At 41.1% G+C, this 25,625-nt stretch overlaps 1 protein-coding gene across 3 annotated transcripts; it reads left to right on the top strand.

Moving 5' to 3' along the window:
- Nucleotides 1-620: 620 nt before the first annotated feature.
- Nucleotides 621-25,105, top strand: kita (KIT proto-oncogene, receptor tyrosine kinase a). 3 transcript variants are annotated; one of them, XM_035177152.2, is made up of 21 exons: nt 621-956; nt 3,442-3,705; nt 6,128-6,412; nt 6,503-6,642; nt 7,414-7,585; nt 9,563-9,749; nt 10,391-10,506; nt 10,775-10,889; nt 13,924-14,108; nt 15,267-15,373; nt 15,464-15,590; nt 16,158-16,262; nt 16,569-16,679; nt 16,793-16,934; nt 17,107-17,201; nt 17,310-17,440; nt 17,823-17,945; nt 20,729-20,840; nt 20,921-21,020; nt 21,317-21,422; nt 22,598-25,105. In XM_035177152.2, exons 1-21 carry the CDS (start codon nt 902-904, stop codon nt 22,778-22,780), a joined length of 2,961 nt encoding a protein of 986 aa, XP_035033043.1. In that variant the 5' UTR covers nt 621-901; the 3' UTR covers nt 22,781-25,105. The 3 variants fall into 3 exon arrangements, with proteins under 3 accessions (XP_035033043.1, XP_035033042.1, XP_035033044.1); XM_035177151.2 differs by having other exon boundaries at nt 7,393-7,585; XM_035177153.2 differs by lacking the exons at nt 621-956; nt 3,442-3,705 and having other exon boundaries at nt 6,131-6,371; nt 7,393-7,585.
- Nucleotides 25,106-25,625: the final 520 nt, after the last annotated feature.

The following is a 25,625-nucleotide window of genomic DNA, read 5'->3' as shown; positions in this document are numbered from 1 at the left end:
CAGGTGTAAAAAAAAAAGAAATACACTAGGCCGCCTCTGGGAATGTGTGAGTGCACGCCCATGTGCAAAAACTGTCACGCGCACGCTCAGGAGGGAGACAAGGACAAGGGGTCGTTTTGTGGTCTTCTCCTCTTACTTTTTAAAATCAGATTGGCGAATAAATGTATTATACAATAGCATTTAAAAAGCCCTGATGAAACTTTGCGTTTCAGTTTTGGTTGAATTGGGGGATATTGTAGTGGACACATGTGATAAGACATCGACTCCTACAATATAGTGTTTGGGTTATGCGTAATTGTGTTTGCGTCATGCGTAATTTTAGATAAAAATATAATTTATTGTGGCATACATGTAAACATTTATTAGGGCTCTTTTGATGCCAACAGTTCTAAAGTTATCTGCAGCAGAAATTGTCTTTGTTGTTTGCTTTATATCGTGTTATTGTGATAATAATAAAGTAGTAGAAAAACTGGACTGGTCATATCTTTGTCTTGATCAGTCTGTGCTTCTTTTTTTTTTTTTGGGAGAAGCCGACAGCAGGTCCCAAACACCTCCCTCTCTGTGTGTAGCGTGTGAGTAATAGGCTCCACCACACCACTGGCTCCTATAAACATGTTGTTGACACCACAGTCGCGCACAATCAGATACCTGGTCGACCCACATCGTCCCTTCTGGCGTGCTCCGGGAGAATAACAGCATGTTTGCATACAGGCGACGGACACTGCTGCTGTTGCGAGCTGCATTCACTGAGCATCTGTGCCTTTAGAGACTTTGTAATTGCGCCTGTTCCACAGCCGCGGTCCAACTTGCCACAACTCCGACGTACGCGCTCGGCGAGCACCACCTTAACCCAGAGAGGCACTGGCTCGCCCTTCACAGCTAGACCCATGGAATAATAACTATGGAATACCACTGGATACTGCTGGCTGTCTTTTTACACTCAACTTTCCGTCCAGGTAAGACTCAGCGTTTGCACTTGATGCGCCACTTTGCGCACATTACTTGTTGCTGCTCACTTTAAAAACAAGGAAAGGCTTCATTTTATTTCACCACGACAGGTTTTCAACTCCCTTCGGCACAATCAGACAAAGATAATCCACATGATACACTGACGGGAACTGCTCCACTTGCTCCGCATCGCCTTCATGCATTTCTCCACACTTTTCTTTGTTCTGGGAAGTGGTGCGTGGCTGCTGATAAAAGAAGTCACTGAAACCTAATGAGGAAAGGGGATACTTTGGCTGATGATGTGGAAACCAAGTGCGCCACTTAAATAATGCATGTTATACTAAGAGAACAGTGCGCCATTAACAGAAAAAAGTAATCAAACAGAGGGAATTAAAGTGGGATGCTGAATAATACACCTAAAGACTTTCATATTGGGCTTGGAGGTGACAGGTTCCTGCGGGGTTTCCTCTTCTTTTGAACCAGTCGTAACCGTCATTATGGAAATCTAACTGCAGCTCCTCATTCCTAGGAAGCATGCATGCAAACGAGCAGCTGGCACACACAGAACTGTTTAGTGATTCTATGCAATTTATGTTAGGATTAATATTGTCACATCTGCGACTCTAACGCGCAACGCTTTAATATAATCACAGTCTGGGTGGGTTTGATCTGCTTTTTGTTCTGGGGATGAATTTTGAAAACACATCTCAAATACAAATGGTTTGGCTTCATCTTCCGAGTCTGGCTGCAAAGGTCAAGGTCCTTGAACACCTTGTTGTTTCTTTATTGTCTTTTTACGCGCGTCCTTCATCGTAATTATAGAGTTTATTATTTATGTTGATGGTTTAGCCTGTTTCTGTTTTCATCATGTCAGGAGACAAGCCAATCTCTGGAGAGACAAGCGGCGAACCGCAAAATGTTGCCGTTTCACTTTGCGCCCTTTGGCTCGTGCGCGGAGCCTTGCGCCACTCAGGTCGGCTCTATTTTCTGCCCGTATGCCGACAGCCTGATAACATGATGTGGTCGTGGGATGCCTTGATATCGTGCAGGGAATTTGAATGGCTGCCACAGATCCAGGCTTAGCCTATACTTGCCATGTGATGCAATAAGACGCACTATGAAGTTTGCCATAAGCCTTTACGCACGCTGCAGACGTAATTATTTACCATGTTTTCTTGTGCTCTGGTGATGAGTAAATAAATATACTAAAACATCCCCATCACAATGATCAATACATCACATAGAGACCGTTTTTCTCCATGACCATGTTGATAAACATTAACATTAAATTCTACAGATGTTAGTCACATATTTACGCATATAAGGGTCTGCAAACACAGAATCCATTTACATCAACAGCCTCCAAACAGACCCTTCTCTGTGTCATGATACACTGTTGTTTGCTGTTCAATGATTCTATAGAAAGGCATGAAATTTCTTATCCTAAATGGCGAAGATTCATATATTTTGGTGTTGAAGATAAGGCTGTCATGCCTCCACATCCTTCTCCCTTCTATTTTAATTCCTGAGTGAAGTCAAGGCTCTGTGGTTTCGAACAATTGGCTCCACAGATGAAATGTATTTGTCGTATCAAAGGTGGGATAGAGGGAGCATCTATGTCAGCAGCACACTGTTTCAACCTGCCACAGTCCTGTCATGTTTATAACAACTGGCTTCAATAGAGAACGTGGGAGTTGAGTGCAACCCCACCATGGTGATGTTTTCAAAAATCATTACTCACGTACGTTTCCACACCTGTTTTCAGTTGGGGCAGCAGATTAGATCTATGGGCTTTTTCTGGACCTTCTGCATCCATAGTCCATATCTTGTCCGGCATATGCTGCACACGTTTGTTCCATGTTATACCATGACTGGTGTAAGGCACAAGATGACATGTTTACAAGAACGCAATATCGTTATGGTTCAGACATCTGCTCAGGTGTCAGGAGGTTGAGGGTTCAACCATCTTTAAAATCCTTTAAATTAAACAGAATGAAAATGAACTCTGACCCTGTAACTCCTGCTGATGTTTCACTCATGGACTTTGCTGTGTTTAAAGTGGTTGCAAGCCATGAATCTTCAAATCCAGTGTTTTGAAGTTTGGTGGCAGAGCGATCCTGCTGTTTCCATGTGGATCGGGGATTATACCTGTAAACTGTAATGCACTGTGAATGGGTGAGCCCGCAGGTGTTGACACATCCTGACTTTGCAGTTGTGGGTGAATCTTAGAAAAAACATTTTCTTAAATCCAGCATTGCTCAGTTTTAAGTGTTTTTAAATTCTTTAAATAAAAGTATAATTAAACGACCTTTGAAAGACCTCAATCCGCCTAGACTTTTATTCTCACTTCGGTGTTTGAAAGTATAAATGTATGATCTTTTCCACCAGATTGTGGTAAAATGGGACTTTTTAACATGTAAGTGACAATACTTGGCTTATCATAACTATCACATGTTTGCTGTGCAGTTGAACTTTCTCTATATCCCATTATAGGCAACACCAAGCCAATCATTACCCCCAATGACAAAGATCACCTTGTCATCGATCTCAACCAACCCTTCGAGCTGATTTGCCAGGGTGAGAAGGAGATCCAATGGCAGCGGGAGGACCGGCCGAATGTGAGGCTGCGGGCCGAGAAGAGGATCAATGGCAAGTCCACGCTGCAAATCACCAGGGCTCAGCCCAATCTCATGGGCCGCTACATCTGCCTGGAGAAGAGCTCTGGGGAGCAATCGTCCATCTACATCTATGTTCGAGGTAGCTGCATGTTACTGAATATTACACTGTATTTTGTGTGTGTGGTACTGTACAGGGAGACACAAGTAAGAGGATTGAAATCAAGAGCAGGTAGAAACAGACTGCCGCGTAGAGCAGAGGAAATCTTTTTGGCATTTTTCTCTGCGATGATAGGGAGCAGTGTGTGTGGGTGTGTTTGCAGAAGAAGGTGTTTGTAACTTTGCCCTGGACAGGTACAGTAGATAGTGTTGCTATTTATTGAGTGCAACACAGTTCTACTCTATTTCCTCTGTGGGATTCCACATTTCCTTGGCCCACAGCCATCACCGCAGGCTTTTATCATGATCATTCATTCCACAATTCACACATCTACCTTAGATATAACTGCTTTTCAGATTAGAGGCTCCAGATAATAGCCATAATAAAGAGAAAAATCATAGTCCACTGAGTAACTTGTGCAGGAGGTAAAAGTTTAGTTTGGTTGTATTTGTAGTTAATTCACAATTCAAACAGGGTATTGCTTCTGTAGAGTCATTATCCATTGTATCCAAACAATCTAAAATTATGTTATACCAGGAACGGCGAATCTCTGATTATAATAACAATACAGTAGACCAAATAAAAAAGCAAAATAAAATAGTAAAACTGTAGACTATCATGTCCTTCAGGATGGTCCCTGCCAGGCTATATGCCTCTCAGGTCACGGTCAGGGTCAATGCAATAAACACGGCTACGTACTCGCAGTGATTAAAGCCGATCTTAAGCGGACTGACAGCTGGAAACATGGAACTAAACTGACTGAGTTGCAAGGAAAAATTTGCTCGGATAAAATTAACGCTCAACAAGCAGCTTTCTCAAGACCACATTCTGACAGAGACAAGTTTTGTGGTGAGCGAGTTAATAGCTAAATTGCTGAAGCCAAACTCAGAAGCAGAATTTATAAAGGAGCCTTGTTGCTGCTGCAGAGATGCTAGAACTGGAAAAAGTCGAATTGTTCCAAATTGTGAGTCTGTCTTGAAGAAGTGCCACAGCGTGCATTACTGATATGGCACAAGAAACTGAAAAAACGCAAGGCACTCCAAGAAATTTCCAGTGTTTATCTCAAGAGCAACGGACATAACAAGAACTCCCCCAACTCACTGTTTTTGTTTGTAGGATGATTGCTGAGTTTGATATGAGAGAGGAATTACTTACTTCTTTAAAAGCCGTACATGCTGTGGCAAGTGCATCTGGAAAGGGGTAATACTGCATTTTGCTAATTTGCATGAATAAAAGCCTGCTATGACATCCAAACAGCCAACAAGCCTAAAGCTACAGTAGCAACCTGCCTCTGCGTTCTATAAACTGTTCAAAACTGACTCATACAAAAACTAAGTTTGCTCACTGACCCAAAACTGAAAAAGCAGCTGCAAGTAACACCATCATCATCACTACCATCGGACATCAGATGGTTAATCAGAGAGAAACCATTCTAGCCATTGCATTGCAGAGGTTAGTGTTGTGTTCAGTGATTTAGTTTGGCCCTCGGAGGATCAAACTTGAAAAGGCCCCTCATAGGAAAAAGGTTCCCCACCCCTGTTTGTGATTCACTGTCAAAACGTACCAAACATGACCGTTGTCTGGTATCAGTGATGTTTTTTTAATGGGTGATCGTGGTCAGTGTTAAACAAGGTGACAAATACTTTGTGTTTCCCGTGACTTTGTCAGTCCTAGTTGAAGGCTACAACTGTGTTCATACACACTGGATAAGGTAAAAAAGTGTATCAAGTGCAATGAGAACACACTGAGTGAGTGAATCGTGACGTACAGTACATAGAGGTTGTAACCTCCAGATAAGTGGAAGGATTTCCAGAAATCGTATCGAAAGTTTTAACTTTAAGAGGCAATAATCAGTAGCAGTTTCCATTTAAAGATAATCACATAATCCAAATCCAAATTATATGAAAGAAAAAGAAGGTCACAGTCTTCTCATAGGTTCACAAAAATCACATGTCTTCATCTGCCCCAGATTTTCATATCCCCTGGAGTGGAAGAGTCACATGCTTCGTATACATCGGGATATATCCTCTAACTTTGATTCCACTACACTTTGTTGCATTTTGCTTTTATACACCAACTTTTCTCAACACACTTAAAACGTTTTGTGACATTTAGACTTTTTTATGGTCAGAAGTTTTCTATGTATCGACAGCAGAATGGATCCAACATTCTTCATTATCCATTGCTCCATCCGCAAGTATGGAGCAGGCGAGGCATCCAGACACACTCCAATGCAATCATTTGGCAGCAAGTTAAAATAACACTTCCCTGAACAAATATGGTTAGAACATGTTCAGTGCAGAATTGTTATATAATAGGTGTCGCAAACTTAACCTTTAACAACAGCCATCCTGCTTACACTTCTGGCATCACCTCTGATGTGCGATTGCATTTGTTTTGGCAGATCGTGAAAATCCCTTCAGAAAATCAATGGTGTTCAACATTCTCACTCGTGTGGGAGACATTGCAACCATCCCCTGCCTGGCAACTGATCCAAGTTTGGAAAACCTGCGCCTGGAAACATGCTCCAGCGGAGCACCGGCCTCTGGGCTCCAGTATTCTGCGAGCCTGGAACAAGGCATCATCATCCACAACACGCAAAAGGCCTACGAAGGTTGCTATGTGTGCACGGGAAAACTCAGGGAAAGGTACATCAGATCACATGACTACTACCTGACAGTGAGACCAGGTAAAGTGATGAAAATGCATTAATGTATTGTTGCGTTTTTCTCAAACTGACACACTTGCCAAGTCAGTCTTTTTGTTTATTCATTTTCAGTCCCCGTCGCTCCTCCTGTGATTGAGATGCAGGCCCCCAAAAGACTGATTCTCAGACAGGGCGAGAGTCTCTCACTCACCTGCAACACCACCAACGTCAATGGAGAGATCAAGATGCAGTGGGTGACCCCACCTGGCTCGGTGAGACCCTTTTTTTTACTGTGTGCTGTGTTGTTAATGGAAGATTCAACTGGATTTTCGTTGGTGTAGTATTTAGGTGTATGAAAACACTGTGATTTGTGTGTGAAATGTTGTGTTGTCTTGATCAACTCCAGCGTTACTTTATAGAGATATTTGAGTGAAGAATCATTAATTATTAGCTGCTCTGGGAGGTTGCAGGGTTAGCCTGCACATTTTCTTTTTAAATGCAGACAGGAAATTAAATGTGACACCTAACATTAACTCCCTGCCAACTACACTAACAATTATTATTATAACTATTATTATACATACATGCCACTTAAGCTGTCACAAGTGATATAAGTCACCAACATTTCTTTTGAGGACATTTTTTAATCATTCACATTTCACAATATTTACATATTTTTTACTGAGTTTTTTCTCCTGTGTACTTGGTTTCAAGTTCCAATGTACGAGAGCAACAGGGGTCAACATTGAAGCTGTTTTAGCTTCAGGATCTTGATGTTTATGCAAATTGTAGTTTACCGTTTGCATAGGAATGTGTGAGCGTGTGTGTGTGTGTGTGTGTGTGTGTGTGTGTGTGTGTGTGTGTGTGTGTGTGTGTGTGTGTGTGTGTGTGTGTGTGTGTGTGTGTGTGTATGTGTGTGTGCTCGTCTACAGGCTGATGTGTGTCTGTGTCAGTATTTGTGTGCTTGGCAAGGATAGACATGCAGACGGGGTTAATCTCTAGAGATCTCTGGGCGTTGACAGGGTGCCGTCTGGTATCCACAGCAACCAGCAAAGGTTGACGGTGCGTCTCGTATCCTGACGGAGCCCTTCACTCATGTGCGTAGCTCCACATTGCACATCGCGGCGGTCAGACAACAAGATGCTGGGAGGTACCGATGTGAAGCTGAGAATGAAAAGGGGATCAGCACGCAGTCAGTGTGGCTCGATGTTTATGGTGAGTAAATGAAGCGCATTGCCTTTAGTTACAGCTGCAGACTGTAACTTAAATTGGTTTTGAAGATGTTAAAAAAATGCATGAAATGTGATCAAATTCAACCGTCCAATGTGGTCTGTCAATCATTCATGGTTGGCAATGAAAGCATATCATCGAATTAAATATCTTGATATTTCCACAGATTAAATTTCCCCAATTTCTACAAAATCTGAATGTCAAGAGATTAGTGTGACATTTTAAGAAATATACATCTTTGCTTTCCTTTTTAGATTTAGATGAGAAGATTGATACCACTCACATATCTGAACAGCAAATGCTAAGTGACTTCGTTATCTTAGCTTAGCATAAAGACTGGGAAATGTCTGAAGATTCTAGTTCATGGTATTTCTTAGTTGAGGTTCACCGAGATCCCTCCACAGGCAGAATAACAGCCACTCACTCCCTGACTCATGTGATCTTAAGGACTCACATGATGGCCGGGTGGGTCAAAGACTCACATGTGACCTAAATAACTCTCTCGGTGTTAATGACCCCACAAGAGGTTAAATGTTTGGGACTCTCCACTGGTCCGTTAGAACTGAAGAGGCCTTTGAGATCAGACGTTAAAAGTCTTCAAGAACCTCAAGCAAGTCCCGCTGCTTATAGCACTTAGACATAAAGACTGGAGTCGGAGAGAGCTGCTTTCTGTAAAATATATTCAGTAAACCTTTTCATTTTAGTAATTATTTTGTTGTACAGCAGTATTTACAAAGTGGGAGTTGGGCCGCCCTAAGAAAAACCCATTTGCATTGATATCAAAGGAGATTTCATAGAATAGCCTAAGTGTGTGTGACTTTGTTTGAAGGTTTTCATGAGAAAATAACAACTCTTGTTAAGTGTCAGAATTTTGATATAATAATCTTGTTAAAGAAAAAAAGAGCAGATTATGTTTTTACAATATGCTTCCATTATATTTAGCTATCTCTGCTTATATTAATACCAGATGTTAATACTAGTGACGTACGGGTGGGACCACCTACCCATCCAATGTCCTCTGACCCGCTTTAGTTTTATAATCGAACCAAGTGTTCTCACACTTATCAGTTACCATACATTGCTTTATTTGTGGCCGCCACATTCTAAGGCCAGGTGGGAACAGACAAACTTAGAGATGTCCAATAGTGATCATATCTCTCAAGATGGATTTCTATACCAGGCCTGAACAGGTTCTAAGGGTGAGTGAGGAGGTGCCTTTCTCCAAGTTTTGTCTAAGGGGCGGCCCATAGTGTAAGACTAAGAACACCCTTGTTGTACTTATTATTTGTTATATCTATACAACCTCAACAGTTTGCTGTTTTGTTGGATTTCATGTGCCTGACTATTTTCTGGCCGACCACAAAATTGCTACTGGTTTATGACCCTTAACCATGTAAAACAAAAGAAATATTTGTTTTAAACTTCAGGCTTTCTATGTGATATAACTGGTCCGAACAAGGCTAGCTGTTTCACCCCGTTCACAGTCTTTATGCTAAGCTAACAGACTGCTGGCGGCACAGAATGAGTCTTTAAAGAGCCAGATATATGAGCAGTGTTGATCTTTTTATGTTACACTTTGCCAGAATCTGATGAGATTTCCTTTTTTCCAAAAAGTTTTGCTTTCAAGGTTCAGTGTGTAGAATTTAGGAACATCTAGTGGTGAAGTTGCATGTTGCAGCTTTATACCCCTCACCTCAATATAAAGTACTTACCCTAGAAAGGGCAAAATAAACAACAATTGGTACAATTTAGAAGAAACACACTAATGAAAACCTCACTAGGATTATTTTAACTTCTCTTATTTTACACACTGGACCTTTAAATCTACATACATGTGTGTGGGGTGAGTTTCTTTTTTCTTTTTCTTTCTCTCATGTGCGGTTACTCTGTGATTTGAAGTCTGTAAACCAATAAATGTGAGTTTAATTTTAATTTGCAACATCTGATTCCTCTCTTCTTCAGACAGAGGATTCATTAACTTAACACCCACGAGCAACAGAACCATCCGTGTCCGCTCAGGTGAGAGTTTGTCCCTAAACGTTGACATGGAGGCGTATCCGAAACCACACACCTTCTCATGGAGCTTCATGGGCTACGAGCTGAAGAACACCACCGACCATGTCATCACCACACTCAGCCATGAATATAGGTGAGACAACACACCCACACACGCACACACACACACACACACACACTTGCTTTCAGTGCCTATACTTGACCCCAGTTTTACCACATATGTGAAAATGTTCAATAACCTCATTCAGTGGAATTTAACACCTTTGGTTTGGAGCGAGGTGACATTGATGTAACAGCTGCTTTTTTCTCCGCTCTTCTCAAACAAGGCTGAAATTAGTCTGCACGTGAAAAGAAACCATGAAAAGTCTGTGTTGCAGATATGAGAATTTTATTTATTCATTCAAAAGCGGCATGTTCAGCAAAATGCATTTTAGCTCACGCATCACCAAGAAAAACATGACTTTTAATTAACCTGAAGCAAATTGGGGGAAAACGATAACTGAAACCCTTTTTTTACAATGCGAAAAATCAATAAATCAATATAAATAACAGTAAAAAATATATAATTCTATAACAGTTATTTATTTTATGTTTTTTTTGCCTATGAATGCTTTGTTTGAACAGACGTCCATGTTCTTTCTCTGGCAGCTCTGACATGAAAAGCCTGAAATCGGCTGTTTTCTCTTTATGTGCAATAAAATTAATAGAATGTGTTTGTGCAAATCAATAAACACAGCCATGCTTGAAGATGTAACGTCTTCGCTGTTCGCTCAGGTACGGCAGTGAGCTGAGGCTGGTGCGACTGAAAATGTCAGAAGGGGGAGTTTACACATTCCGAGCCTCCAACAGTGACGCAACAGTAAATCAGACCTTCACCATCTTTGTAATCAGTAAGTTGTGACATAGATTTTGTGAAATGTCTTTTGTTCCCTGAAGCTAAACAGGGAATTGCATTACACCACATTACATTAATCTTCAGTAGCTGACATGTGGGAATAGGCTCTGATTACCCTTTCTTTGTTGGGAATGAGGTGTTGCTCTCTGCATTACCCTGCAGCATCCATACATGGCAAAGGTTCAACACAGTGGGATACATTTAAAAATAAATCTCTCCTGCTTGTCATTTATACTTCTTTGACGTTAACTTTTGTTTGTTAGGTAAACCCGAGATTGTATCTCATGATGGCCCAGTGGATGGACAGGTGCGCTGTGTGGCGGAGGGGTTTCCTGCCCCCCAGATCACCTGGTACTACTGTGAGCAGCCGTACATCAGGTGAGGTCATTGAACTTCTGACTTTCCGCACATGAAATTACCTTTTCTGGCAAAGTTACAAACATTTGACCTCTACTGAGACACTTTTGCATTTTAGATATCATACCTCACAGTCTATTGGTGACAGTTATGAAGTTATTTACTTAACCTTCAGAGGAGGGGGTGACAGTGATTCACACTCTGTCTCCGTGGGCTTTTCTACTTTTGTCAAAATGGGTGACGTTCTACCCCATGGTCTTCTTCAAGATTAGTAAGACACAGGGGCCGTTTTAGAGGCCACTCCTTATGAACATCTGATGACAATCATGTTATTCCAACTAGAGCCAATCAAATCAATTAAATAAAAGAAGTACTATTATGTTGCATGGAAACATTTTACAGTAAAATAAGTTCAAAATATTAAGTAGAAGGTCCAACAGTCCCCTTATGAGACCACATTCAATTTTGCTGTCAAGATTTTTATTGGGATCTGCACACACTCATAATTATGAGTCCCATAAACCTGCTTTTTTCATCAACTTCCAAAATTCTGAAAAAAATGTCATGAGAAAAAACAAACAGCTTTTGCTTTTCTTTATAAACAAGATTATGGAAGAATTTGGAGAAAAGTTCTCATGAGAAAAACAATCAGCTCTTTATTTGACATGATAATCTTGTTAAAGAAAAACAGATCTGATTGTTTTTTTCTCAAGTGAATCCAATACGCTTCCATAATATGTTGTTATTTTGCTAATGTTAATGCCAGATGTTTCATGCGTTCAAAATATCAGTTTAGAAGGTCACTCTGTAGAGCACATACCTCCACCAAGGCCCAACAGTCCCATTATAAAACCACAGTTAAATTCACTAGATCTAATATTTTTATTGGGATTTAATAATAATAATATATCAATAAACAAAGGTGTCGGAAAATGCCCTATGTCGACCTGCACCAAAACTTAATGGGTTCTGACCCACATCCTTCTACCAAGTGTCTTGATAATCTGTGAAGTAGTTTTTGTGTAATCCTAGCTAACTAACAGACACAAAAACAAAAGCAGAACACAACCTAGCCTCCTTGGCAGCAGTAAAAATAAATTTGAAATAGGTTTCTAATTGATGTAGAGAAAGTTTAATCTCAGGTTTAAATGAATATCATTGTCAATTTAATCATAAAATCCAATAAATAGAGGTAAACTAGGGAAAAACACTTTAAGTCATAATCTATATTCAGTTCATGAGGTGACTCCTGTAAAGTATAAACATCCATGTTGCCTCCTCTTCAGGGGAATGACACCCCACCAATTTATGTCAGAGAGAAAAAAGATGATCCAATTTAATGTTAAAATCTGATGTGCTATTCATATCTTCTTATGTTCAGCAATACAAAGTATTCATTATTCAACTGCCAACATTTAAGTTATCACAAATGAAAATGATAAGAGTTATTTATGATCTAATTCATGATCCTGTCAAAATCATTAGTTTTCAGATTTTGAAATTATTATTATATTCATGGATATTATATTAATGGCTCTTTAGAAATGCAATTACTTCTAAATAGATCTGTTAAAGAAACTACCACAAGAAATGTTTTACTCTGGGCAGATTCATATAATCTTTTTTTGTCAGTCTCCTTTATAGTCAGTTTTGAATTAAACATCTTATAGAAATTAATGATTTTTATAGACTATGACTTGAACAGTCTTCCTTAACATTTTTTTATTTAAAATGTTTTTTGTATCTTTGAAGTGATTTGACTGGATCTATTTCCTGTTTTGATTTGTTGAAAGCCTCTTGAATGGTTTTCTTACACGCATAGTATGACCTGATCTCCAACAGATATATTAATAGGGAGTGGCCTATTTAACAGTACCTGTCTGTTAATCTCGTTTAACCTGAAGATGGCCTGAGGGCTGAAACAACATCAATATAAAAGTAAAATGCACATGGGGCCAGAGTGAGACACTTTTTTACTGCTCTACATTCAGACCCAGGTCTTGGCACCTCACTACCACTCTTAGTTGTACTTTCCATCATATAATTATTTGCTTATCCTTCTAGGGCAGGTTCAGTCAAATGTGATCAAACAAAACCCTAACAAGTTTTGAATGTTACAGTTTTAATTTAAAAACTTGATTGTTCTGAATTTAATAAGGTGTTGGTTTTTAGAAGTGACCATTTAGGCTGTGGAAACTATAGTAATATAAGGAGCTTTTTTCCAATTCTGCAAACTTCTAGATGATTTTTGCTCATAGCCACACCCCTTTAGTTGATGCCCTGCCCCCAGAGTTCACATTTTACAATCAGACCTTCATAAAACTCACATGAGTGCATCTCAAAGGTCCTATAGGTCACAGCCGAGACACACTGGACAGAGGAATGATGATTACGGTGGAACGTGGGATTATTGGATTTGACGTGGCTGACTTGTGATTGGTTGACAAGTCATGTGACAGGGGGTTGGAAGGAATTGATTTGTGATTGGTAGGGGCTTGACATATCTGCCCAGATACACCTGGTGTGTGGGAGGCAGAGCATCTGGTTACTGTAGCAACACCAATCCCAAGCAGCACAGGCAATGAATCATAAGTGATAATCCAAACTTTATCCAGTCGTTTTTTTAATCATAATCAAATCCACTTAATAGCATTACATAAAGGCATGCTATCGCAAGTAGATAAACAGGGAGCAATGTGACCTGTGTTAGCTGATAACAGCTACTCTTCATGGTGTGGTGCCATGAAAACATTTTTATATATAATATAATTTTACATATTTCGAATTTTTCCCCTGAGTACATGAGACATACCTCACTATTATAATGACTAAAGGTGAAGTAACTCCTGCAAAAAAACCAAACAAAACAAACATGAGGAGGGCCTTCTGCGGTTTTACTTGTTGCATGCAGTGTTGGTATGACTTAGGGGAAGAATGTGTGTCTTTCAGGAACTTTCAAGTGAGACATTCCTGAGTGTCCTGCAAAGAGGCAATTGATTGAAACCTTGGTGGTCCCGTCAGCTCTTTGTCAATAATTGTAATCTTCTGATTTCAGATGCTCCCAACAGGGCAATGCCACCCAGGAGGAGCAAAATGTCCTCACCGTCACACTGTCCAGCCCAATATTTGGGAAGACAGAGGTGGAGAGCCGGGTCAATGTCAGCAGGGGACGATTCAATACTCTGGAATGTGTGGCAACGGTGGACGGGGAGCAGGCCTACACACTCTTCTCTATCAGTGGTGAGTGAGAAATCACACTCACGGAGAGTAGGATGCAGTATTTTATAAAATTCTGTCACCTGCCTGTGACTCCTCGCTCTGTTGACAAAAAAAACGAAGTTATCTCAGCTCTGCCCCTCAGTAAACCCGGTGAGATTTACTCAAAATATTTACTAAAAGCATGACTTTGAGGATAAACCCATGTGTTCAACCAATGTGGTCTTACAACTAGAGGTTGGGCCACCTTAATCTGTTGGTAAACAGAGATACCTCAGACATGATTTGCCGTGATAAGAGGTTGTCACTTACACAAAGGAATTAGTCCATTGTTTACTTTATGACTCCAAATCCGCTCTGTTATAACGGCTTCCCCCATCTGCCGCACAATGTCGCAGAGCTGGCGTGATAGCAGTAACTGTAAAGTTTGTATGCAGGACACTGGGGGCAAACTGTGGTTGTGGTGTATACGTGGGCGAGCATTATGAGGGAGGAGAGTGTCTGCAGCCAGGCAGGACAGGCCGTTGGGAGCGTGTGCCCAGGATTTTTGTGCTTCACAGAGTAGCAGCAGACCAGGCGGAGGCGCTCAGAGTGTGGAGCGCAGTAGGAGTCCTGGCGTGGCTGGGTGTTCCGAGGCTGTAGGAGGCTTGGAGGTGTCAGGGAGCTGCAGCAGAGAATACACAGGGCTTTAGATACCACTGACAGGTTTACAGGGGATTAGTTCCTGCAGACTCTGCATTCTCAGATTTGAAGTGAAGAGAAAGCTGCTTATCTCTAAAGAGCTTATTACACCCCACTGTACAGAGGAGCAAAACAATAAGGCATCACAAACAGCCACGATGGAACGCACGGTGATTATATATAATGACTCACAGCACAGCTGTTAAAGCAACAGCAATACAGTTAAATACGCTATAATCAAAGGGATTTAACGTAGATAAACTAAAGAAATGCAGAAAACAAAGATAATGCAGAGAACCCCACATTATGTATACATATATCATTGGATTAGTTTGGTGTGATGTTAGCAAAGTGCGCTTCACTGTGACTTAGCCCGCTCTGGCTTACTTTAAAGCCCCTTGCAATGTAATTTACATCGTAAACAGGGCAAACCAATGACATAGTTGCTGGTTGATTGTCTCCGCTCTTGAATGTAACATGATCATTTCTATCTCCTTTCAGAGAGAACTGTTCCCCATGATCTCTTCACCCCGCTGCTAATTGGCTCCGTATCAGCGGCAGGCATCCTCTGTCTGGTCCTCATCATGCTGTTCTACAAGTACATGCAGGTAGACGAGTACATGCAAGGTTGAGCCCGTTGGCAGGTCATGAGTTCACTTGTAACATTTATTTATGTTCCATTATCTTCTATTGGCTAGAAACCCAAATACCAGATTCAGTGGAAAGTTATCGAAGGCATCCATGGAAACAACTATGTGTACATTGACCCCACCCAACTACCATACGATCATCAGTGGGAGTTCCCTCGGAACAACTTGCGTTTTGGTGAGTATCTTCTTCATCTTTCCTTATCAAAATCATCTGCAGCCCAATCGAGGCCTCTTTGACTCCATTAATCCACCGTGTCTGACACAATAGACATCCTGGTTGTCATGTCGAAGGTGTAAATCACAGCTGCAGCAGAGTGATGTGAAGATAAGTGAGGGTTTGTCTCAGTAACAGCCTCGGTAATAAAGCCAAACAGTGCAGTTGGTATGACGTTATCACTGCCAGTGTCTGGTGACTCCTTGCTGATTGACAGGCCCTGTTTTCTGACTATATGGGCACAGCATTGAGGCTTTAGTCATGTCGGTGGTCAATTACCAACAAACCAGCTCCATGGCTCATTAATGATGTAACCCCACTCCCTCACCGCAAACATAATACTGTTGACACACTCTGGGTGTTGTTTTTAACAAACCTCCTCAAACAGGATCCTGCGTGTCCTGGTGCCTATGTACACAGCCTGGGGGCTAAAACTGGTGTTGTCCTAGGAACGCTGGCAGGGGGCCAGTTTGTGGGAGTGAAGCAGGATGGGGAATAGCAGTTTTGTGTTTGTCTTCGTGTCTTCAGGGAAAACGCTGGGATCTGGTGCATTCGGGAAAGTGGTGGAAGCCACCGCATATGGACTCTCCAAAGCAGATTCGGTCATGACAGTCGCAGTGAAAATGCTCAAATGTAAGTGCCGTCAACACGCATGACAACACGTGACAAACACAGCGGAGCTATTTCGACCATGTGACAGATTAACTCTGTAGCTGTGATCTTTCACGAAGCCGTAAAAAGATAATTTTCCTGCGGGTGTTCAGAAACCGGCGGCATCAGCAATTTGTGGATATTTTTATTCAGCGGCTTTTCACACGGCAGCTTTTATTTCAATTTGCTTCCAGCGACTAGTTATTTTTTATCCTGCATGTAACAGCTCATGACATGAAAGTTCAAATTTTCCTGAGCGATGATTGTGTTTCCTTCTTTTCTCCACAGCAAGCGCTCATGCCACAGAGAAGGAGGCACTGATGTCGGAGCTGAAAGTCCTCAGTTACTTGGGAAACCACATGAATATTGTCAACCTGCTGGGAGCCTGCACTGTCGGAGGTGCGACAGCCATGTTGTACCGCGTTAATTGTTCAAACTTCAGAGACCGGCTGCAGACTTTGACTTTTCGGGGGGAAAGATCGGCCTCATGATGCAACTTTCTTTGTCCACAGGCCCTACACTTGTGATAACAGAGTACTGCTGCTTTGGAGACCTTCTCAACTTTCTACGACGAAAGAGAGAATCCTTCATCTGCTACAAGATGGAGGAAGACTGCCACTATCGCAACATCGCGCCGCAGAGAGACGCTGCAGGGTCAGGTTCTTTTTTGTGTGTTAAGAGTGGTTTATTGAATGTATGAACGAGAAAAGAGACAATAGTGTTTACTATCCAGAACGTGCGTAGGAGGAGTAGGGTATTTGGACAGCAGCGTGCCTATGTGTGGCTGTGCTCAGCTGAGACCAGACTGCTCCTTTCCTCTTCACAGAGACAGCTTGAACAGCTACATGACCATGAAGCCTTCTGTTGCTGGCAGCCATCCTTTCAGCTCGTCCCCTGAGAAGAGACGCTCACTACGCAAAGGCAAGCAAGCCGGCCATTCACCAAATTCTTCAGTCTTAGTTGCAATATACAGAAGTGAGGCTCATACAATTTCAGAAATAGTCATCTTGATCATGCTTGTCCTCTCAGGTGACTCCTACGTTGAAGCAGACGCAGAGAATGAGATGTTTGACGAGGATGGTATGTCTCTGGACACCGAAGACCTTCTCAGCTTCTCTTATCAAGTGGCCAAAGGCATGGAGTTCTTAGCCTCCAAAAATGTGAGCATCACCTTGATTGTGCAGATTTTAGAAGAATACATATCATACTTGATTTCTACATAAAACTCTAATGTGAATTTCCACAAATCATATTTGTCTTTTCTGTCAATACAGAAATGTATTGAGTTTCCACAGCTAGTAAACAGGCCTAAAACGCATGTTAGAGCATGCTGCTGAAACATTTATTAGAGACTCAGATACTGTGGCTAGTGAGCTCATATATCTGTGTCAGTGGTTGTCTGTTACGGATTCAAGTGTGGAAATTCAGTATCAAATCTCATTAGAAAAGTTCCTTATTCACGACTAATGTTAAATTATTGATTGGTCATGTATATAACATGCGTCATCAGTTATTAAAGGCCAAGGTGCCTTTGTTTTGCAGTGTATCCACAGAGACCTGGCAGCCAGAAATATCCTCCTGACTCAAGGAAGGGTGGCAAAGATCTGTGATTTTGGCCTGGCCCGGGACATCACCACAGATGCCAACTATGTGGTCAAAGGAAATGTAAGTTAATAGAAACTGTGTGACACTGGGAAATGTACGATTAGATGCAGGATACATGCAGCGCTGGCCATCATAAAATTCTCTCTTCAAACATGCCATTCTTGTATTAAAGTCAACCCCCGATCTGTGGCTTCCTGCCTTGTCACGCTAACACCTGGTCTTTATCTGGTCTGGATGTTTTACAACGCATATTCAAGATCAAGACCAGTAATCCTTGACTTACTAGTAAATATTGAGCTTATGTTACTTCTGCTAGCACTTGAGTTCAAAAGCCAAGTTATAATCTTTTAAGTACATATCACTATAATTAAAACCTGACAGGCTCTTGGTGAGTACATACCTCTGGCTAAAGAAATTAAAACTAAATCCTGGATCTGCCCCCTGATCTGGATCTGCCTTGAAACATTTGATGGATTCTCCCTTGGATCATGCTTTACCGATTTTTTTGTTTTGTTCCTGCAAACAAACTAACAAACAAACGCTGATTATATCATGAACTCCGTGGCTCAGGAAACACATGACCACACAAACTCTTATGTAGAGATATGTTGTTGGTGCAGATGGTTCACTGTTAACTGACAAAGCTAATGTTAACATATCATTGCTAAGAGTACGACCCTGATCAGACTGTTTGGCACATGAGAAAAAAGGAATCACACTGCTCTGCCTTTTGTATTAAAGCTCACACTTTAAAAAAGAACAGTGTGGTGCACCTTTTTTTAACTGTTGCTAGGCAACTACCAAATCACCTATCCTTATCATATCTGTGATTTTGTTTTGCAGTAATCTCACACATTTGTACTTGCTTTTTAAATACAGGCAGAGGGCATTTGCTCTGCCTGTGATTGAGTGTGAGAGGCTGTTCCCAAATAAAATGCTGGACTCAGGGAAATAAAGATGTTTGTGCACATGAGACCCTCAGAATGAGGGAGACTCACAGGGGAGGACCGCCAGCTGGTCCAGGAGCTCTGCCTGGATAATGATTGCTTCAAGGCTTAGGCGAGTTGGAGAAAATTTGCCAATCTGCTGTGAATCGCTCCAATTTGTTCAGAATTTCTTGTAGCTTGTCAAGAGGGCCGTTAAATGTTGAGGTTTAGGGTGAGCTAACATTAGCCCTTAACTATTAGTGCAGTTTAAATTAATGAATGCAATATAGGTGAAATCTCAAGTCCAGCACTAATTAGCCTCAAAACCTGCAGTTTTCTGTTCATTAAACGTGGTTAAAGTCATGCAGCTCTGGGCATCCAGCTACACTGCACAGACACAACTAGTGTCTCCTCCAGATTGTTGTTTTATGCATTTTTCTGCCCTAAGTTCTGTTCAACTTGAGGACTCCGAGTGCCTCAAATACAAAGGGCAGATGGTGCATTAGCAGTGGACACTTACTACCCATTGAAAACAAACAAAACAATCAGACAGGATGCAAACACTGCGTCCTGTTTGGTCTATGGAATACAGTAGAAACAAGTCACATGACATTTGACTTATGGGTTGTATGTTAACGAGAACTATTCCATTTAAACATTGCATCAGAAAAAATAACAATACATTCGATATATATCGGCTATAGATAAATAAATAACCAATAATCCTAGAATGACGCTCAGTAGAGATAATACCTCTGCCAAGGCCCAACAGTCCCCTTATGAAACCAAATTTGCATTCACTAAATTATTCAATTTTTATTTGGATACGCACCAAACTGCACACTCCCTATTGCACAAATATCAGAACCATAACCGTGCTTACTTTTTCATCAAGATCCATTAATTATTCCCTGAGAAATCCATCAAAATGTTAAAAAAAAAATCCTATCTCACAATGTGAAAGAAAGTGAAAAGAAAATCCTGGATTTGCCCCCTGATCTGGATCCGTACCAAAGATTAATGGGTTGTTCCTTGGGGCGCCTCACCCCTGCATAAAAATTTATGGAAATCTGTTGTTTTGGCATAATCCTAAAAAATTAACGCATGCAGACAAAAACACAACCTGTTTGCTGGAGGTTACAATGATATGCCTACGAATAAGGATTGGCACTAAAGTTTATTATACTGTTTACACAATTTTTGTTGTTAGCAGTGTTATTTTATTATATTTTGTGATGGTTCGGTGACTTCCAGTTTGTTTACATTGCTAGATACATACGCGTAGATGGTCACACATTGCTTGCTACACATTTCCTCACAAATGATCTGCACATTACTAAGCTAAGACATTTCTCCACTGAGTAAATCACTCATTTGAAACTTAAATAAAGACTTATAAACAAACATTTTAAAGGGCTTTTAAAAAGCTGGTGCAATCGATGCCAGAGCTATGAGTGTTTTCATGCATGCAGCTACCACATTGTGAAACCAAAGATCACCTAGTGGGCATTTAATGCTTGTTCCATTTTAATGTATTTTCTTTTCTTTTTTGTTTGCATTTTGGCTGTGGCCTCACTTGAATCTGCTTGATTGCTGAATATTGTATTTTTTAAATCATAAGCCTCAGGATATAGTGGAGGATACAGTTATTGTGTCTTGTGGCAGCCAGGTGTTTTTACTGAAATACTACTTGAAAACCTGCGCACGTGTGAGTGAGTGTGTCATAGCTGATGAAGTGACTGTGATGTAAACCTGCGAAATGTGTCGTAGCTCGTGTGTGTCTAGATTCTCAGGGGAAGGCCGTGTTCATACCTTACATATGGTACAGTCTGTACATTTAGCAGTCATTCATCCTGTTTGACTCCAGTCACAGAAAAATATTTATCCATTTCATTAATCGCTTTTTCGTTCTTTCAGGCACGTCTGCCGGTGAAATGGATGTCTCCAGAAAGCATCTTTGAGTGCGTGTACACGTTTGAAAGTGACGTGTGGTCCTACGGCATCTTGCTTTGGGAAATCTTCTCACTAGGTATCTATATCATTGTTTGTCAGTGGCTGTCTGTGTGTTTTCTAAAGTGCTTAATGTAACTGAATCTCTGTTGAACGTAGGAAACAGTCCTTATCCTGGTATGCCTGTGGATGCCAAGTTCTACAAACTGATAAAAGAAGGATACAGAATGGATGCTCCAGAGTTTGCACCCAGTGAAATGTGAGTTGTTGTTGAAAATTAATATGAGTGTATGTAAAAGGCTTTGACGCAAACTGCAAGTAAAGTGATCATGGAAAACATGGTGGTTGGATAGATGGAGACGCAATAATTGAAAGTCTGGGATTTGAAAAGCGGTCTTTTCTCATCCTGTTGCATTTGGCTTGTCACCAGCATACCTAAAACTTGGAACATTCTGAAACTCTTCAATGGAACTGAGCACAGAAAACAACAAGCACAGGGCTGTAAAAACCGGTAGAAAAATAAAAGTGTTTGTGTGTCTGCATGCTGCTGTGCAGGTATGAGATTATGCAGTCCTGCTGGGATGCTGACCCCCTCAACAGATCCCCCTTCAGGAAGGTCGTGGAAAGGATTGAACAGCAGCTGTCAGATGCCACTAAGCATGTAGGTGGATATTGTTTACTTTCACTATAAAAGGTTCAAAAAAAGCATTTCTTTAACATCAATGACCCGAGAAGACTTCGCAGGCCAATCAGCAAGAGTATGAGGTTGAGGGTCCTAAAATGATAAAAACCAGATGTGAAACGGTTCATGTGATACCTTCTTTACTTTGTCAGCTGCCACAAATAAGAAAGTACATATTAGGCAACATTAGAAATGTCTCGTTTGCTAAATGCAAAACCTTGGCAAAAGGATTCCCAGCTTCTTTCACTTTCAAAAAAATCGAAAACCATTATGTGATAATTGAAGAGATGGTGTTTTTTCCCATTTCTCAAAACAGTCTTTTCAGTTTTTTCCAAATTAAAATTGGTAAAAGTAGATAGAAAACATACTAGATCACTGGATAGGTGTAGACATCTGCGTCACCTCCAATGGGAAAACAGTCACCACCTGACTGTGAACACATAATTCAGCTAAAGGTCTGGAGCCTCTCACAGCTTGAGCAGATGTGAAGTCTTGGCTTGTCTGATGCACTAAGCTACAGGGTGTTCATTTTTTTCATGACTGTCCAACCACACAACAACTCTGTCAGTTCTTTGGGATTTAAAAGACAAATATGTTAATTTACCCACTAGACTGAACAAACATCACATATTAACTATGTTTACATTGTTTTTTAGTTGCTAATACAGTATTCCATTCACTTTCCTGTGCAGAGCATTGTCTGATTATCACATCAACATTATGTCCTACTACTTGTTTACACTCAAACCCAGGACATGTGTCATCAAGCAGTTGCTAACTATGTAGTAACTGTAACTACTCAGCATGCGGCCAACTTAAACTAAACTAGGGAACACAGTGAACATTACACTTGTTAAACTCTGTGACCACTTTAGCTTGCTTATGGAAGCGTTTAACTCAAAGCACTGCTGTGCCTAAATGCAGCCTCACACAGCTGCTAGCATGGCTGTAGACTTTTCATCCAACTCTGTAATTTAAGGGTCATGACGGGAAAAAAAAGAAAAGATAAATATCTATTTAATGATAAAAACAAAATCTCGTGAAAAAAGAAATTTCTGTGGTGTTTGAAATATCAGAACTGAAATAGTAAAACGTATCAACACTGACGGACACTGTTCTCTCTGTCTGCTCTCTTTCTGCCTTCTTATCTCAAGATTTATCTGAACTTCAGCTTCAGGCTTCCTGTGACGCCCAGAGACAGGGAGGAGCCCAGTTCACAGAGCGCAGCGTTTCACGGTCTCAACGCAGCAGGCACTCATAGCGCTGTGACTCAGCCCTTACTGGTCCAGCACGAGGTCTTCCTGGAGGGGACAACCCTCACAGCCCAACGGGTGTGAGCACCCACCCGACCTGTCTGACTTCCTCATAAAGTGCCTGAAACGTTCCGCCACACACCACCCAACCACTACACCATTCCACTGCCCCGATCCCAGCCGCACATGTCATGTGTGCAGACTGATGGCAATCACTGTGTATGACAAAGAAAGAACAACCAAGGACAAATGGCTTTTATCATTGTTATCACTATCATTGCCTAGTACAGTTGGACTAATTCTCCCCTACTGACAAAGAATTGTCGAGGTACCCGGGACGGACACAAGTCGTTACCATAAAACTGTCATCAAGTCCAATTTTACACTGTTATCCATTTTTGTTATTTTCAGTTTTACATTTTTCCTACACATTTCATAAAGGTTGTTTTAACGCACTCCGTATAACACTTTCTTTCTATCTATTTGAGTTAATTTTTTTCTTTTTATGTTTTGCTATTCTTTGTTGTTTTTCTGTCTTGGAAATGTACGTAGCGTTTTCATTTTGGGTAGGAAAAAAAAAGAAGCACTCAAGGCACTTGAGCTTCACATCATTCCATACACTATGTAAAACTTCGTTTGTTTCTCTTTTTGTTTCTTTTTACTCCTTTGTCAGTATTACTTCCAGCTGTTCAGATCTGTGTTTATAAGAAGGAGTTACTTTTCTGGGGCCAATTTAAATTGCGATATAGAGACACTGGTATATAAGCTATTAGACAGCATGGTCGGCCATGCTTAGAGTCCATAAGTGCTTCAAGTCTTTTAGGAGATTCATGTGTGCTCTTTTTATCTCGGATGTTACTATAGATTAGAGAGCAAAAAACTGCATTTACCAGATCTGATTAACCATGGATCAGCCCATGATTACTCTACCCACAGTTGTCTTCACAGATAAGGTATAAACATGGTACGCTACTTTTCCATTTATGTGCTTGTTGACTGTATATGTGTAAATATCTGAAAGTAATGATCATAGTTATTGCTATAAGATGATGAAATGGAAAGAGCTGGACAAAGGAGACACTGTGTGAAACCCGTGACTCTAAGCATTTGTCTCAGCTTTGTTACATTAGCAGGTAAAGCAGGCGTATACCTGTAGTTTCACTGTTTGAAAGCCAGACTGCTGTAGAGTTCTCTTGTAAAGGTGTAAATAACTGCTAAGGTGTATATGGTTGCTCTCCTGCCACATCCAGTGTACGATCTTTGTTTACAAGCACGACACAGGTACTGCCATTCCTGAGATGTGGGTTCTTTGCTTTTCACCTTCTTCCACTTCACGAAGGACCAGGAAGTGGGAACTCTCTGTTTTGGCTGACAGACAGTTGTATGGTCTACATTGTGGTGAAAGTCAGCATGAAGCTCATGTGAAATGCCGTGAAGAGGGCTGCAGAACTCCCTGAGGTGACAAGTCAGAGGAAAGCGGACGCTCTTCAAGGCTCTCTGTTGAGTGGTCGACACTGGGTATGGGGCTCGGTGTTGGTCATCTCATTGTTCTCCAGCCAGTAGCTGGTTTCCCAGCAGTCCTTCTCTTCTTTGTGTCCAGCTGTTTCCTCCATCAGGAGTGGGACTTTCAGTACCTCTCAGCCAGTAGTCTGTTTCAGTCCAGACCATAATGATTCCCCTCCTCCCACTGGTGGATATTGTTGTGAAGAGTATCAGGAAAGTGTCCTGTTTGTGTGTATGGACTTGTGTGTTTGTGTGTGTATGTATGTGAGGATGTACGTCTATTTGTCCCTGTGTGCACGTCTGTGTGATTGTTGAATTAAAATATTTACTGTAAAGAGGTGCCACTACAAATTATTCATCAAGTCATTTAGGCTATTAAAACCCTACAGTCTTACCGATCTCTCTTTTTGTAAATATAAATGTGCGTATGTTGTAAAGTAACGTTGATGCTTTTGAAGATGTTTATCTTAATGAAGATGTGGTACACTGATGCAGAAATGAATTGTGATATTTTTTCATAAGTGTGAAGAGATTTACAACTGTGGATTCAACTGGAAAAGCTGCTTGTTTCTCTGTCACCATGGAAACTTAAAAAAGACGAGGTTCACTTTGGCTAATGTTTTAATTTTGGCTATTTCATCATTTCAAGCAGTCCACTTGGAAACTGCCCCATGGTCCTATCTGATCAGCAATATTCATGGCAATATCAGCTAAAATGAAAATACTAGCGAGGAAGGAGCTGCCTCGGACTCACAGATTATTTTACATCTTGTTGCTCTTCTCACACCCAAAGGTTTTCCTGCATTTTGCTACATATTTATTAAAGGCTTTAGTGTTACAGCATAAATTTGATGTGTTGCTATTACATGTGTCAATGTAAATAAAACTGTGTATATTGAATTCCCAGCTACGTTTTCATGGCCTGTTCTTACTTGCTTGCTCCTGGACATACCTCGCTCAACACAGTGTTGAGCGAGTGTTCTGTGCAGCTTTGCTCATTTGAAAGCATATGACAATCACATTTTTCCGAGCGCAGGGCCAGCCAATCTCTCTGTGCGCAACTGCTTGTGGTAGTTGGTCCCCTGAGGTGGTTGTCACAAGTGATTCATCAACTCTACTTCGCTGGAAAATGGAGGTTAACCGGATCTTAGGTTTGCCACACGCTACTGTAAAGAACAGTAATGGATGACACGCTGTCTGATTTGTTTTGTTTTGGTTGTTTTTTTTGTTTCCATTCTCCCTACTGTACTCTAAATCCTCCTAAATCCTGGCCGCAGCCCAGAAAGGGACATCTGGTCATAAGGGGAAAGACACGAGGAGAGCAGCACGTGAAACCGTCAGGCCCAGTGCACAATATCTGCGTGGGCAGAGTCCATTGTTTCAGGATCTAGCTGATAAGAGACAAGCAGGATATCCCACCACTGAA

This window comes from Hippoglossus stenolepis, chromosome 14, assembly GCF_022539355.2.
Source record: "Hippoglossus stenolepis isolate QCI-W04-F060 chromosome 14, HSTE1.2, whole genome shotgun sequence".
Taxonomy (NCBI): Eukaryota; Metazoa; Chordata; class Actinopteri; order Pleuronectiformes; family Pleuronectidae; genus Hippoglossus; species Hippoglossus stenolepis.
The sequence above is the reverse complement of the archived record's forward strand: the minus strand, read 5'-3'. Positions and strand labels throughout refer to the sequence as shown.